Below are 17,702 nucleotides of genomic sequence, written 5' to 3' on the forward strand. Positions count from 1 at the left end.
GAGGAGGAGGAGGAGGCGCGTCCAAGCCCTCGGCTGGAGGAGGAGGAGGAGGCGCGTCCAAGCCCTCGGCTGGAGGAGGAGGAGGAGGCGCGACCAAGCCCTCGGCTGGAGGAGGAGGAGGCGCGTCCAAGCCCTCGGCTGGAGGAGGAGGAGGCGCGTCCAAGCCCTCGGCTGGAGGAGGAGGAGGCGCGTCCAAGCCCTCGGCTGGAGGAGGAGGAGGCGCGTCCAAGCCCTCGGCTGGAGGAGGAGGAGGAGGCGCGTCCAGGCCCTCGGCTGGAAGAGGAGGAGGAGGCGCGTCCAGGCCCTCGGCTGGAGGAGGAGGAGGCGCGTCCAGGCCCTCGGCTGGAGGAGGAGGAGGCGCGTCCAGGCCCTCGGCTGGAGGAGGAGGCGCGTCCAGGAAATCGGCTGGAGGAGGAGGGGGAGGAGGCGCGTCCAGGCAATCGGCTGGAGGAGGAGGCGCGTCCAGGCCCTCTAAAGGAGCCTAAAGTGTCTCCATCAGGTACCATTCGACACTGAGTGTACAAAATATTAGGAACACCTTCGTTCACTCTACAAGGTGTCGAAAGTGTTCCACAGGGATGCCGGCCCGTGTTCACCCCAATGTTTCCCACAGTCAAATTGTCTAGATGTCCTTTGGGTGGTGGACCATTCTTGATACACATGGGAAACTGCTTAGTGTGAAAAACTCTGCAGATTTGCAGTTCTTGACACACTCAAACCGGTGCGCCTGGCACCTACAACCATACCCCATTCAAAGCACCTAAATCTTTTGTCTTGCCCATTCACCCTCTGAATGGCACATATACACAATCCATGTCTCAATTGCCTCAAGGCTTAAAAATAATTATTTTACCTGTCTCCTCCCCTTCATCTACACCGATTGAAGTTGTTTTAACAAGTGACATCAATAACATTTCATAGCTTTCACCAGGATTCACCTGGTCAGTTTGTCATGGAAAGAGCAGGTGTTCCTGATGTTTTGGTGCACTTGTGTATGCTTTAAAATCACAATGTCTAAGTATAACTTCCCTCAACCACTAACTCTCCACTTGCTTTAGGTGTGACTTTGGAAAAATTTCAGCACAACATCCATTCAATAAAGCATGATAAAAAACAAACAAGGTTATGCTCTTATTTGATTGGCTTTCTCTGTTCCAGGTGTTGAACTGGCGCAGGAGATTCAGGTGACCGTTACCCTGACGGAGGGCCGGGAGTCTCCACAGAGGTCTGGAACTCTAGCGGACGTGTCATCGCTTGCCTCCCAGAGTCCCGCCTCACCCGTCGACGATTTCCAACAGGAACTGGAAATATCAGACTCTTTACAAACGGAAAAAGGTGCGGCGCCCGAGGAGGCTTTGCCCTGCGACGTAGAGGGGGAGGAGACCAAATCGGAGGACTCAAAAACTACTTTAGCCACACCCACCAAAGAAATATCTCATGAGCTTTTGGAGGAGACTACTGAAGAGGCTCCTGTGGAGGAGGAGGAGCCTATGGAAGTAGCACCTGTAGAAACAAAGCTTTTGGAATTGGCTGCAATGGAGACTACTGTTGAGCAGAATGTTATGGAACCCATGCAGGAGGTGCAGGATGCAGTTGCAGAAAAGGAGGTTGAGGAGAAGTTGCAGGGGTTGGAGGATGAGGAGTTGCCTCCAATTGTTTTGGACGAGGGGGAAGTGTTGCTTCCAAATGTATTGCCCATTGCAGAAGACACAATCAGAGAAAATGAGCTTAGTCCCATGGCTGAACTTCCTGAAATGGAGAGCCCCGTAGACATGGATACTACAGAAGAAATGGATATCATGCCCGCCAGCAACCGCAGCCTCTCGGACTTCAGCTCACCGAGTGGAGAGGACAAAGCCCCAAAGGCTTCCCCTGAGCTCTCGCTCATGCCAATCCAGCCCCTCTTCCCTACAGAGTCCTTCCCCAGGGAGGCCAGCCCTCCTTGGGTTCAGGTCCAAATCCAGGCCCAGGCTGCTCCACCACAGACACAACCTCATTCTGGATATAGTGCTTGTGTGCCTCCCACCACCACAACCTTTTTCCCCCTAACTCCCAAGATTGGCATGGGGAAGCCTGCCATCTCCAAGAGGAAGTTCTCCCCTGGGAGACCAAGGGTGAAGCAGGTAAGGCTTTTCATCTATTTGTTTCTCTCGTTTTTTCCAGGAAGGTTTCTTTCCCAAAACTGGATTGGAAGCTCCACTAGTCTGTAGTTCTTCTAGCAGGTATGTAGCTATTCTAGTTGGTCTGTAGGTGTTCTAGTAAGTCTGTAGCCATTATAACAAACCTTTAGTTCTTCTAGCAGGTCTGTAGTTCTTCTAGCAGGTATGTACAATTGAAGTCGGAAGTTTTGTCTTGTTAACAAACTATAGTTTTGGCAAGTCAGTTAGGATATTTACTTTGTGATTACACAAGTAATTTTTCCAACAATTGTTTATAGATTATTTCACGTATAATTCACTGTCACAGTTTCAGTGGGTCAGAAGTTTACATACACTAAGTTGACTGTGCCTTTAAACAGCTTGGAAAATTCCAGAAAGTGATGTCATGGCTGTAGAAGTTTCTGATAGGCTAATTGACATCATTTGAGTCAATTGGAGGTGTACCTGTGGATGTATTTCAAGGCCTACCTTCAAACTCAGTGCCTCTTTGCTTGACATCATGGGAAAATCAAAAGAAATCAGCCAAGACCTCAGAAAACAAATTGTAGACCTCCACAAGTCTGGTTCATCCTTGAGAGCAATTTCCAAATGCCTGAAGGTACAACGTTCATCTGTACAAACAATAGTATGCAAGTATAAACACCATGGGATCACGGAGCTGTCATACTGCTCAGAAGGAGTTGCGTTATGTCTCCTAGAGATGAATGTACTTTGTTGCGAACGGTGGAAATCAATCCCAGAACAACAGCAAAGGACCTTGAGAAGATGCTGGAGGAAGCAGGTACAAAGTATCTCTAACCACAGTAAAACGAGTCCTATATCTGCATAACCTGAAAGGCTGCTCAGTAAGGAAGAAGCCAGTGCTCCAAAACCGCCATAAAAAAGCCAGACTACTGTTTGCAACCAAGATTGTACTTTTTTCCATTTTTATTTTTTAAATATTTTATTTTACCCCCTTTTCTCCCCAATTTTGTGGTATCCAATTGTTAGTAATTACTATCTTGTCTTATCTCTACAACTCCCGTACGGGCTTGGGAAAGACGAAGGTCGAAAGCCATGAGTCCTCCGAAACACAACCCAACCAACCCAACTGCTTCTGAACACAGCGCACATCCAACCCGGAAGCCAGCCACACCAATGTGTCGGAGGAAACACTGTGCCCCTGGCGACCTTGGTTAGCGTGCACTGCGCCCTGTCCGCCACAGGAGTCACTGGTGCGCGATGAGACAAGGATATCCTTACTGGCCAAACCCTCCCTAACCCGGACAACGCTAGGCCAATCGTGCGTCGCCCCACAGACCTCCCGGTCGCGGCCGGCTGCGACAGAGCCTGGGCGTGAACCCAGAGTCTCTGGTGGCACAGCTAGCGCTGCGATGCAGTGCCCTAGTCCACTGCGCCACCCGGGAGGCCAAAGATCGTACTTTTTGGCGAAATGTCCTCTGGTCTGATGAAACAAAAATAGAACTGTTTGGCCATAATGACCATTGTTATGTTTGTAGCAAAAAGGTGGAGGCTCGCAAGCCGACAAACACTATCCCAACCGTGATGCATGGGGTTTGCAGCATCATGTTGTGGTGGTGCTTTGCTGCAGGACGGACTGGTGCACTTCACAAAATAGATGGCATCAGGAGGAGGGAAGGACAACAAAGTCAAGGTATTGGATTGGCCATCACAAAGCCCAAAATTCACCAAACTTATTGTGGGAAGCTTGTGGAAGGCTACCTGAAACGTTTGACCCAAGTTAAACAAGTTGAAGGCAATGCTACCAGATCCTAACTGACCTAAGACATGGCATTTTTACAAGGATTAAATGTCAGGAATTATGGAAAAACTGAGTTTAAATGTATTTGGTGTATGTAAACTTCTGACCTCAACTGTAGTTCTAGTTAGTCTGTAGCCATTATAACAAACCTTTTAGTTCTTCTAGAAGGTATTTCGTTCTTCAAGCAGGTTTGTAGCTTTTCTAGCAGGTCTGTAGTTCTTCTAGAAGGTGTGTAGCTATTCTAGCAGGTGTGTAGCTATTCTAGCAGGTGTGTAGCTATTCTAGCAGGTCTGTAGCTATTCTAGCAGGTCTGTAGCTATTCTAGCGGGTATGTAGCTATTCTAGCGGGTCTGTAGTTCTTCTGGCGGGTCTGTAGTTCTAGTAGGTCTGTAGCCATTATAACAAACCTTTAGTTTTTCTAGCAGGTCTGTAGCTATTCTAGCAGGTCTGTAGTTCTTCGGGACTTTCTGTAGCTGTTCAACTAGGTCTGTAGCTCTATCCAAAGACTGCTCTGCTGTGGTGGGAGTTGTGGTCCTCTGGCTGATCCACAGCTCGTATCCTCTCTCTCTTTAATTATATTCCCTCCTTTCCCATTCCCTCTTGTTGCTCAGTTTAGTGCTAGTGTGGAGTGTGTTTTAATTAATGTTGAGAGGCTCTGGCTGCTTTCTCTCTCCCTCTCTTGCTTTCTTTCTTGCTCTTTTACTCACTATCTCACTCTTCCTTGCTCTCTTTTTTCCCCTCCCCCTCTCTCCTCTTGCTCTCTGTCTTTTTCTCTCTTCCTCTTTCTTTCTTTCTCTCTCACTCTCTCGTTCACATAGCTGAGTATAAGAGTATAAGAGCCTTTGGGGAGGGAGTAGCGAGGGCTGAGGTCTGTGCCAAGGGTTTGATGCTGGGTAGAGGAGGGGGGACACTATATAAAGGAGTCTTTTGGAGGTGTTTTAATTCGTATAAGAACTCATTGAGGCATGAAGCACGACACAAACCCATTTCCACCAAGCTGAGGGAAGAGGGAGGACACCTCTTTTTAAGGCCAGCCAAAGCTGTCAGAAGGGGAAATTCAACTTGGTTTCTCGGTATATCTAAACCCAATAGTCAGCTTTTGACTCAGAACTGGAAAGCTTTAAATGATGTTTACCTTTTCATTGATTTATTTTTAAGTATAGAGGTCAATGTTTGTTTTTTACTTGGATTTGTTTTGGATATGATATAAAAAATAAAAATTAGGATGCATCTGTAAGTACTCTCATATAAAAGATGCGAACATGTGCAATACTTATTTTAATAGTAGATTTCGCGGGTGTGTGTGTGTAGCACTTGTGTTTGTGTAGTCCATACTTTCTTTAAAAAAAGTTTTTTCCCTCTTATCTCAGGAGGATTACTGTTTCCAGTACAGGATCATTTGCAGGGTTTGCTTTCATCGCTAGGATCAGCTGGGATTTCCTATGTGTATTGTGTGCTTGCTTGCTTGCCTGTCTGTGTGAGTTCTACTGAGCTTTTGAGTGTGTGCGTGCGTTCGTGTTTCCGTTCGGAAAATGTGGAGTTGGACATTTGACCGGCAGCAATTTATTTGAGATATTTACCGGACCATAAGCATTTGTAACCTGACACCCACATAGTTCAGAATGACAATTTAGATTATGGAAATTAATCTTAACAGAACAAGGAACTTGAGGATGCAACGTCATGTGTTCTTACCGAATTCCTTAACTTTTCCTCAGCTTATATCAATCTACTATTCCCCCATAGTATTTTTTGTTATTAACCTATTCTATTGATCAGCTTGTCGTTCTGTGTGCGAAAGAAATAGCCTAATCCAAATTGATTCTAGGACAGTGATCCCAAATTCGTACCACCAGTTGGCCTGACGAGGCTACCAAGAGGGTTTGGGTCCAGGCCCTGTCGCAGCCGGCCGTAACCGGGAGGCCCATGGGGCGGCGCACAAACCAGCATCGTTCAAGTTAGGGAGGGTTTGGCTGGCAGGGATATCCTTTTCCCATTGTGCACTAGCGAGTCCTGTGGCGGGCCGGGCACAGTGCATGCTGATACGGTTGCCAAGTGTACGGTGTTTCCTCCGACACATTGGTGCAGCTGGCTCCTGGGTTGGAGGGACCATTGTGTCAAGAACAGTGCGGCTTGGTTGGGTTGTGTTTTGGAGTACGCATGGCTCTCGACCTTTGCCTCTCCCGAGTCCATACGGGAGTTGCAGCGATGAGACAAGCCAGTAACTACTACCAATTGGATACCACAAAATTGGGGAGAAAAAAAGGGGGTGAATTTTTGTGTGTGTAATTGGCAAGAAAACACCATTGTAAAAATGGATGAAAATATCCAGTTGAAAGACAGATCTAAAGGTGCAACAACTATACTGAACAAAAATCTAAACGCAACATGCAACAACTATACTGAACAAAAATATAAAACGCAACATGCAACAACTATACTGAACAAAAATCTAAACGCAACATGCAACCATTTTAGAGATTTGACGGAATTACAGTTCATATAAGGGAATCAGTCAATTTAAATTAATTTAAAGGGCTCTAATCGATGGATTTCACATGACTGGGAATACAGATATTAACATCTGTTAACATCTGTTGGTATCAAATACCTTTAAAAAATGGTAGGGGCGAGGATCAAAAATATCATACACATACATTAAGTGGATAAGGAACAGTACTTTACCACATTGTCCTAGGCTATATAGACATGAACAATAGGAGAAATATTACATTTCAGCCTGATTTTCAGATTATTATTATTAATATACAAATGAACTTTAATGAACATTATTCACATAGGATGTATGATAGAATATTTCATTATATCACATTCAAAAATTATTGGAGAAAAGGTAATGTATGAATGTATTATCAGTTCATTAATCTACTTAATTGTATAGTCTAACAAATTCAAGAATGATTGACAATAAATAATTGTAATCAATTTAAAATGTTGATGCATAATGAGTTCATTACCTGAATGCATCTCTATAGCATAGGCGTTACCAAAATATTCATACAAATATGATTAGGCCTCTCATAGACTAGGCCTCTCATAGAATAGAAAGAGGGTCAATCAAGTTAGGTCTGCCAAATGAATGATGCATGATGATTACAGTCAGATATTACACTTTTCTAATTTTGACAAAGTGGTTTCCTAGCTAAAGTTATGTGTATGATATTATATGTATCCCAGTGCCGTTTGCTTAGCTAGTTAGAGCCTAATGTTGGTTAGCTACCACTACCTGCAGATTCATGCAAGGCCTAGTAACGTCATGAGTTGGCACTATGTTCATTGTTGTTTAACTAACTAACGTTAGCTGGCTGGCTCTTGAGCTTACGTTACGTGACCTGTATGGTCTTACAAGTTGTTTACCTAGCTAGGTTCATTGTTTACCTAGCTAGCTACATGTCTTAAGCTAAAGTGTACTGTTAGCTAACAAGCTAACTTTAGCTGGCTTGCTCCCTAGTTAACGTTACGTGCATGTTGTTATTATTCTTATCCCAGAGCCGTTTGCTTGGCTAGTTAGAGCCTGATGTTAGCTCGCTAACATTGAACCTTGTTGGGTAACTCCCAGCAGATTCATGCAGGGTAGTAAACAACATGATTTGGCACAATGTTCATTGTTGTTCAACTAACTGGCTGGCTCGCTAGCTAACGTTACTTGACATCTATGACCTCACATGACCTTTACCTAGCTAGCTTGCAACATATCTTTAAAAAAGACTCCACAATGCAAGTAAACATTTTGGTTGCGTTCGTAAATTCAGTCTGAGTATGCCAGAGCGCAGAATAACTGATGAATTTATGAACGCACAACATTCGTTGAATATGGCTGGTGTCAGTAAATGTCAGCAAGTGTAATGAAATTGTTGCCAGCAGAGCTGGTTAGGCTGTTTTCGTGTTACCCAGAGGTACCAAATCATCAGCCAGAGCGTCAGGTGTGCACTCTGAATGCTCCGAGAGCAAAACGAGATGGATGGGGCTAAACCTTAAGATGGTGTGAACGATGCTGAAAGGGTTTAGACAAAAAATAGCTCTTCACTAGGTACCAAAACAATCAAAAGCCATTTACTCAAAAGTGAGTTTACAAGGTATTAACTTTCAAGACATAATTACTTTCCTATTGTTCCTAAAAGATACAGTGTATGATATACCATTTTGTAGCTCTGAGTTTCTACTTTTATCCTATGTAGAAAAAAATAATAATAATAAAAATAAAAAAACATTACAGATTTTGCTCCAAAATACCTATTTTTGAGCCGGTCGGTCACAGACATTTTTAGGGCTCTCGAGAGATGTTAGATCAGTTTCAAGTTTGGCCTCTGGCTGGGGCATTCAAGAACATTCAGAGACTTGTCCCGAAGCCACTCCTGCGTTGTTGTACCTAATATACGGTATCCCAGGGTATTAGGAAATACGCTCTGATTTTCCAATAACGTCAATAAAAAAAATATATATATAAAAAAATATACATACATACATACACACACATACACACACGTATGTATGTGTGTGTCTCTCAACAGGCCACAATCAACAGCCTGAACTCTTTGTGAAGGAGATGTCGCTCTTCATGAGGCAAATGGTGGTCACATCAGATACTGACTTGTTTTCTAATTCACCCCCCTACCTTAAAAAAAAGTGTCTGTGATCAACAGATGCACATCTGAATTCCCAGTCATGTGACATCCATACATTAGGGCCTAATTAATTTATTTCAATTGACGGATTTCCTTATAAGAACTGTAACTCAGTCAAATCCTTGAGATTGTTGAATGTTACGTTTAGATTTTTTAGTGTACTAAGTTAACTATCTAAGATGTGCCAAATAAATGATCTCCAGCTGGGTTTTGCTCACGTTAGCTAAGTGGCTAACGTTAGCATGCACGGTCAAGCTTCTTGGTAACAGCAGCAGAGACGATCCCCTCCTGGATTAAGATCCCTACTGTCTAATATATGGTTTGTGCTAGCTGCAAACTGCGTTGTAATATACTTGCCTTACTATATGAGCTGGGTAATCTGTCTTGGTAGTAAAAGTTTGCATGCACTCTTTAGCATTTACTTAGTTTCCGCTATGGCGATTCCTTAGTACTTGTTAGCATTTTGTTAGCAATCTGGTAAGTGATGTTTTGGGATTTTATGTACAAAACAAAATTGCGCCCCTTGTGTGCACTACCAGTAATATCGTGTATCCTGGGATGGCACGGTGTGAAGGTATGGAAATCCGGATACCGCCCAACCCTAAACTGCATGTTAATTTAGTGGTCCAATACAACCTACATGGTGATTTAGATGGTCTTGTCGTGTCTTGAGGCTTGCGTTAAAGGTAGGCTCAACAATATGACATCATCAGACAACCAGATTTAAGTTTGCCAGGACTGGCACTTTTTGATTCTTCCTAATTTGTTCCATCCCTTAATGCAGTGGTGACATAACAAACCAGCAGTTGTATGTAATCGTTGTTGATTGCTGTGAGCAGGAAGTCTGCTCAAATGATGTCTTGTTGCTTTGTCTACCTTTTTTTAACGCATAATGTGTAGAATGGGATGGGGTTGCTCAGGAAGTTGAGTAGTATGACAATATTTGTGACTATAGTATGTCGTACATATTTGAGATGGAAGCTGTGAAGAACGTCTCTGTACTGTGCAGACAATCTCTCCAAATTCCAACTCTTTCACTCTGACTTTGGCCTGTTTTTGGATTCAGCCTAACCTTTGAGGTATATTCATACTTTGCAACTGAGCATACTGTATTCACAAGCATGTGCTTGGAGATGGCATGATCATGTTCTTTTCAGTATCTATGAATGCATTCAACTAATACATCCTCATTCACTTGCACCTTCATTCTCACACACTATGTACAGAATCTACTGAAATGTCTCTCCCCCTCTCTCTCTCTCTCTCTCACTCTCAAAGCATGTCTTTTGCACACTGACACCTTTAATCCTTTGATGCGTACAATCACATATTTGTGATCATTGTTGATTGGTCCCTGCAGCATATTGTTGCAAAAAATGTGATCGGAACAGTAACAACAGAACGTAGGACTCAACAAACACGTCTAGACAGCATTGTCTTGAAAACAAACTATTTTTTGTACTGATGGGAAATGAAGGTCTTCACAACTTTATTCCTCAATTGTACATTTTATTGTAAAAATTCTCACACAGATCACATCCAAACTCATTCCATAAACCAATCTAAATAACAAAACATATGTTACCAACCTAACAGCTAGACTTGTTTACAATGTACCACATCTCTGGTGTGCACAAGGGAGACGTGTCATATTGTTTAGAAAATACATAAGCTAACAGCAGATAAATTCTTTATGATGCCAGGCATGTTTGTTTGACATGTAAAAACTCCTTAATCCAAGAATGCCATCCAGTATAAGATGCAAATAAACAAAGTCAAAACGCAGCCAGGAATCGACCCAGAAGCAGCCCTCTTCCAGGGGGCTGGAACTGATTGACTCTGCCCAGAATTGGGTGTAGGACTCTGCCCGGAGTCAAAATGAATGACTGCCCAGAATCGGCCCAAGTACATCGGGCCTTTTCCTTCTACCGGAATTCAGCGGACTTTGCCGGCATCTTACCAGAACCCCCCCCCCCCCCCCAGAAGCGACCCCAAAATGATTTGAGTAATTTTAAATATTACTATTATACATTTTATGCATACAAATTATACCCATCCACAAAAATATATATATTTTGTGTGGGAAGAAACACCATACACCTGTTGACCGTGTCAGTGTGTGTGCTTCTAGCCCGCCACAGGAGTCGTTACAGTGCGATGGGACAAGGACATCCCGGCCGGGACAAACCCTCCCCTAATTCGGACGACGCTGGGCCAATTGTGTGTTGCCCCCTTGGGTCTCCCGGTTGTGGCCGGCACGGTTCTCGAACCAGCATCTGTAGCAATGTGTCTTAGATAGAGGTCGACCGATTATGATTTTTTAACACCGATAGCGATTATTGGACGACCAAAAAATGCAGATACCGATTAATCGGCCGATTTAAAAGAATTAAAAAATATATTTAAAAAAAGTATGTATGTGTATATATATTTTTGTTTTACATATATTTTTTGTTGTTGTAATAATGACAATTACAACAATACTGAATTAACTGAATATAATACATCAATAAAATCAATTTAGCCTCAAATGATGAAACATGTTCAATTTGGTTTAAATAATGCAAAAACAAAGTGTTGGAGAAGAAAGTAAAAGTGCATTATGTGCCATGTAAGAAAGCTAACGTTTAAGTTCCTTGCTCAGAACAGGAGAACATGTGAAAGCTGAGTCTTCAATATTCCCAGGTAAATTTTAGGTTGTAGTTATTATAGGAATTATAGGACTATTTCTCTCTATACGATATGTATTTCATATACCTTTGACTATTGGATGTTCTTATAGGCACTTTAGTATTGCCAGTGTAACAGTATAGCTTCCATCCCTCTCCTTGCCACTACCTGGGCTCGAACCAGGAACACGTTGACAACAGCCACCCTCGAAGCAGCGTTACCCATGCAGAGCAAGGGGAACAACTACTCCAAGTCTTAGAGTGAGTTTGAAACGCAATTAGCGCGCACCCCGCTAACTAACTAGCCATTTCACATCGGTTACACTAGCCTCATTTTGGGAGTTGATAGGCTTGAAGTCATAAACAGCGCAATGCTTGAAGCATTGCATAGAGCTGCTGACAAAACACACGAAAGTGCTGTTTGAATGAATGCTTATGAGCCTGCTGGTGGCTACCATCGCTCAGTCAGACTGCTCTATCAAATCATAGACTTAATTCTAACATAATAACACACAGAAATACGAGCATTAGTTCATTAATATGGTTGAATCCGGAAACTTCTTTTAGCTAAATATGCAGGTTTAAAAATATACACTTCAGTGTATTGTTTTTAAGAAAGGCATTGATGTTCATGGTTAAGTACACGTTGGAGCAACGACAGTCCTTTTTACGCGAATGCGCACCGCATCGATTATATGCAATGCAGGTCACGCTAGATAAACTAGTAATATCATCAACGATGTGTAGTTATAACTAGTGATTATGATTGATTGTTTTTTTATAAGATAAGTTTAATGCTAGCTTGCAACTTACCCTGGCTTCTTACTGCATTTGCGTAACAGGCAGGTGCCTCGTGAGGCAGGTGGTTAGTGTGTTGGACTAGTTAACTGTATTGTTGCAAGATTGGTTCCCTGAGCTGACAGGGTGAAAATCTGTCGTTCTGCCCCTGAACAAGGCAGTTATTCTGCCACCGTTCCTAGGCCGTCATTGAAAATAAGAATGTGTTCTTAACTGACTTGCCTTGTTAAATAAAGCTGTTAAAAATAAATAAAAATGTATCGGCGTCCAAAAATACCGATTTCCGATTGTTAATGAAAACTTTAAATCAGCCTTAATTAATCGGCCATTCCGATTCATCAGTCGACCTCTAGTCTCAGACCGCTGCACCACTCAGGAGGTTCCATCCACAAAGTTTTTAATGCTTATCAATTGCCTTACACAAAGTATCAAAATACAACACAGGACCCTTAAATAATTAATATTTTTTTATTACAGAAACAGTGAGAAAATATGGAAAAATACAAAGCACTCCGTGTAATCATCTGCCAGAGAGTAGCCCCAATTGGCCCGAACCCCAAGTAATACATTTGGGCCAGATAACTATCACCGGAGTCGGCTCGAACTCAATCCCCGCATCCCAATCCCCGCGTCCGCATGATGTCGGCCGAGTCTGACTCTCAACCGGAAACGGCCCAGATCCCCTGTGCTAGCTGGGAGATGGCTGCGTGTAAAAGATGAACTTAGTTTGGCCACTTTTCAGGATATTACAAATCTTCGATGTAGTGTATACAATTTTAGTGTATACAAGAACTGGAGCACATGACTTAACAAGTCATTTCCAGTTTTTGACAAATCACAAACCAAATAAAATGTTATTACCTCACAGATCATTACAAATACAAGCCTACTGTCAAGCCTAACCGTAGCGCAAAAGCTAAACAGGGTTGCCAGATTTGGTTGAACCATTTTAGCTGAGATTGTGGGGGGGTTCATTTAGTTTGTGGATGATTGCATGTCCATTGGGGGTAGAAATGTGGAATGTATTGTGGGGGAATATGGTGCAGGAAATACTACCATGATGGAGGATTTATCAATAAATGGGAAGCTAAAAGTAAAACCTAACTAAAAGTAAAACCACTGGAATGTGGGGTCTGGGCTGGCAACCCAGAGTAACAATAGTTATAGTCTGTCAGTCACGTGAACCATCCCTTCACCTCGTTTTGTCATAACATCTTTGGTCTGATTTTTACGTGACAACCAGAATGCATTGTGATGGTTAGGGGGGACAGGTTAGGACATGACACAGCACATGGTGCCACCTGCGGTGATGTAGTGAAGGCAAATCCATGTGAACATTGTTTTTGCACCTCCTTGAAAAGGTGAATAAAACAGTAAATACATTATGGTCCATATATGCGGTGTGCTACAGTAGAAACGACAACATTATATACAGAATCTACAATAATGTAATAAGGCACATACTTTGATAGGAACGCACATGTCCAAAGTTGTTGTTATTATAATGTAAGGGGAAACCACAATGAAGGCAATGCAGGTGCCAGCCGGAAAATAGGCCAGGTGCAAAAAGTTTGTGCACGTTCTTTTCTTACTGGAGATGCGCAAATGTCTGGGGAAAAACAGGGGAAATGCTTGGGGTCTCGTCGTAGAGAGAAGTTTCTCCTGCTCAGTAAAGCATCAACATAAATTGTCTGCAACAGTGAAATAGGGTACTTCTATGTGAATTAATGAGTAGGCAGAACACACCTCAATTCAAACTGTTAGAAAATATTTTGAAATTGACAATTAGAAACCTAACCGATAGATAATTAGCAGGCAACGTGCCTTTGTTTGAGGGCAGCGCCGGTTAACTGTCCTGTTGCCTAACAATCACATTTTGGGTTAGTGAGTGCATTCTGACATCACTTGCATAAAAAAACTCCCCCTGTGGCGATCATTAGAGATATTTGGAACTCACAGTGAAAAGGTTGTCTCGTGCTTAATTCCGACAGTTTCATTAAAAAGTGCTTGACGAATATGGAGGTTTGGGACAAATGTGAGATGGAGAGAAAAAATGCAGGAAGCGAGTGGAGAGAAAAAAATCTAACCCACGGCTGTGATATATTATTAATCAAGTTGAAATGATTTTGCATTGCAAAAAGAAAAAAAATGGAAAAAGCCCTCTGATTGTGTGATTGAGCTTAATTATATAGCCTCTTGCCGATTAGCTCATTAAACAAGCTAAACGCTTCCCTGTGACAATTTAATCTGAAATTCCCTGACGACGGTCGCTGTGTTTATCTCGACAGCAGCGGTGGCGTCACGCTGACATAATCATCACTTGTTTTGTAAACACGCCAACAAGTAACAGGCGGCTGCCATGGCACCCGGCAGGCCTGACACTGGATAGTGTGGAGTTGTGGACGGATTGTCGCAGAGCGCTTGACTAGGCGAAGAATTACTGGAAGCAGTGGATGTGCAAATGTGCAATGTCTCGTCTTCTCTCCGACTATTGAACTTGACCCTCTTCTTGCAGACATCGATATTTCGCAATCTCCCTTTTGATTGGAACAGATTTTCAAATTGAATTGTACTGAATCTCCAAATAGAGGTGAATTCAGTTTACCCTCCACTCATATATAGGATCTGTCCCAAACGTCTCATCTCACTGGTTTCTTGGCTGTTTTTTATATTGTCATGTATTACCATTTATTTTGTTGCTTTGTTTGACATTTGCATTTGGCTGTTGCATTTATGTTGCTGCATTTTGTCCCCTCCCACTCCCAACCCCACCCCTCCTCCAATCAGGGAGCATGGAGTAACCATAGGGCAGCAAGCTCAGAGGGGGGGTGGGATGGCACAAAAAACAGGCAGCTGCAGGGGGTGCCCGTCTGGAGCATGAGAGTGGTAAAATGGAGCTCTCTTATGATGTCCATGTCCAACCCCCCTCCCTCCCTTTCACTCAGTGGTTTAGCCCGGCCAGGTGGGGACAGGTTAGGACATGACACAGCACATGGTGCCACCTGCGGTGATGTAGTGAAGGCAAATCCATGTGAACATTGTTTTTGCACCTCCTTTATGAATTGCGTTATTATTCTATAAATTAACGTAGTTAGCATTTAGCGTTGTTAGCATTGCCGGGACGACAGGAATCCCAGACTGATAGTGGAGTGAAACAAACTCAATACTCAATTCCAGGCTACCCCTGACCCCCCTCTCTGTCACCCCCACCGCAACCCTTTAGTCCTGACATTGTGACATGAATCCACTTTGACGCTAACGCGCCACAACAAGCCTCTCTCTCGCACGCGCTCTGATGAGTTCATAAACTCCACTGTTATGTCGTTCTGTCTGAGCTGACAAGGTAAATATAAAACTCCTTCACAACATGGCTCAATTATTATACTTCAATCTATCACTGATCTGAGCGATGTATAGTCTCATATCAGCTAGCATATACACACTTCATACCTCCCACTCATGTGCGCTCTACTCTTTCCCGCTCTCCCCTTCCTCTATCCCTCTCTAGCTCTTTCCTATTTCTCTCCTCGTTCCCCCTCGCTCCTTCCTCGTTCCCCCTCGCTCGTTCCCTCTCGCTCCTTCCTTGCTCTCTCTGATATTCTCTGCCCGACACACACCTCTCACCATCTTGTCTCTCTCTCCTCCCTGTCTCCCTCCTGTCTTGCTCTCTCCTCGCTCTCCTCCCTGTCTCCCTCCTGTCTTACTTTCTCCTCACACTCTCCTCTTGCTCCTGTCTTAATGTCTCTCTTCCCCCTCACTCTTTTATCCTGCCCTCTCTCTCCCACACAGGGTCGTGGTTCGGGCTTCCCTAGAAGGCGGAGGCCCCGCGGGACCAACCTATCTGGGCGCGGGGGCCGCGGACGCTCTCGAGGACTCAAAGCCGACACCACCCTCGCCATGACCCCTGGGGTAGGAGACCTCACCCCCCCTTTATCCCCCTCCACCGCCTCCCTCCCTCTCTCTGTCCTCCTCCTCCTCTGCATACATTAATAAAACAATGGCCTAATATGCTTAGCTTAACCCAGAGAGTGCTCTCACATTAGCAAGAGGAACGGTACACTCATGCACGGCATGAGGGTTGGTTGGTTGGGAGGGGGAGGTGGGGAGAGGAATGCTATTTTATACATAGCGGTGGGCAGGGAACTGACATGTGTTCAACATGCATTTAAATACTACACATTGTGGGCACCTTTTTAAGGTAGAAATGTCAATTCTGTACTGATTGTACGAGCTAGATAGTTGGATTAGATGGCAGCCTGCTTGTTGACCAGAGCCGCAAGGCAGCCTGCATGTTGACACGCGGGCAAGGCAGCCTGCATGTTGAACGCTGAGATGGGAACCCTGCTGCCTGTTTGTCCCTGTGGATGACATAATAATATATTGACACACAGTCTGGAGGTGTGATAAATGGTCACATGAGAACGTCTTCCATGTCCTAGACCTAGATCAGGCCTATTCCTGGGAGATATTTTCTACCTCAATTGAAAAATACTTTACTAGGCTAAGCAATATTTTATTTTTCAATCTCAACCTTTCAGATGTGAAACACAATCTTACCATCTGTTTTAATTTCAATATTTGTTTGAATAATTTGTTAATCAACTCCTGCTTGTGTGCCTATATGTGTGTGCCTGTGTCCGTGTGTGTGTCCGTACATGTCTGTGTGTGTCTCTCCAGGCCAGCTTTGTGGAGCAGCCGTACATGGTGAAAGAAGAGGAGGAGAATGCCATGCACAACACTGTGGTCATGTTCTCAACCTCAGACCACTTCACTCTCAGACAGGTCAGTACCAACACTGTGGTCATGTTCTCAACTTCAGACCACTTCACACTGACAGGTCAGTACCAACACTGTGGTTATGTTCTCAACTTCAGACCACTTCACACTGACAGGTCAGTACCAACACTGTGGTTATGTTCTCAACTTCAGACCACTTCACACTGACAGGTCAGTACCAACACTGTGGTCATGTTCTCAACTTCAGACCACTTCACACTGACAGGTCAGTACCAACACTGTGGTTATGTTCTCAACTTCAGACCACTTCACACTGACAGGTCAGTACCAACACTGTGGTCATGTTCTCAACTTCAGACCACTTCAATCTGACAGGTCAGTACCAACACTGTGGTCATGTTCTCAACTTCAGACCACTTCACACTGACAGGTCAGTACCAACACTGTGGTCATTTTCTTAACTTCAGACCACTTCAATCTGACAGGTCAGTACCATCATACATCACTGAAACGATAGAGTATTGACACTTTGTGCCGTCAAAGTCCCGGCTTGTTTGTGTCTGTGCGTGTTGCTTAAAGCTGTGTATTTCAACTCCCCTCGTGGTCTCTCTACTGTTAAATCCTTCTTGTCTTCCTTAGAAAAGGCTCTGTATTAGCAGTAGTGACTGGTGACTTTAATAAGGAGGACAGTCAGACTCTTCCTGCCTGGTAAAGCCGCGTCTGTTGAATAGGCCTAAAGCCTGTTAAATGTCTCACATAACCAAATACTGTACTGTACATTATGGCTGTCCCAACTGACAAAAATGTTTGTCAACCGAGAGTCGTCCTGTTTTGACCAATTGATTGGTCGTAATGTTTAACCTTATTTTTACATATATAGACAGACACACCCTGTGTTTAAATACAATCAACTACATATGTACTGTGCTTG

At 43.6% G+C, this 17,702-nt stretch overlaps 1 protein-coding gene across 1 annotated transcript in view; it reads left to right on the forward strand.

The window, feature by feature from the left end:
• Positions 1–248: 248 nt before the first annotated feature.
• The window catches only part of LOC124040486 (histone-lysine N-methyltransferase 2C-like), a 108,570-nt gene continuing 91,116 nt past the window's right edge, over positions 249–17,702 (forward strand). Inside the window, 4 exon segments of the mRNA XM_046357703.1 lie at positions 249–499; positions 1,159–2,123; positions 15,824–15,943; positions 16,712–16,816. Of these exon segments, the coding sequence (XP_046213659.1) occupies positions 1,491–2,123; positions 15,824–15,943; positions 16,712–16,816 (858 nt within the window). The 5' untranslated portion in view covers positions 249–499; positions 1,159–1,490.

This window comes from Oncorhynchus gorbuscha, linkage group LG07, assembly GCF_021184085.1.
Source record: "Oncorhynchus gorbuscha isolate QuinsamMale2020 ecotype Even-year linkage group LG07, OgorEven_v1.0, whole genome shotgun sequence".
Taxonomy (NCBI): domain Eukaryota; kingdom Metazoa; phylum Chordata; class Actinopteri; order Salmoniformes; family Salmonidae; genus Oncorhynchus; species Oncorhynchus gorbuscha.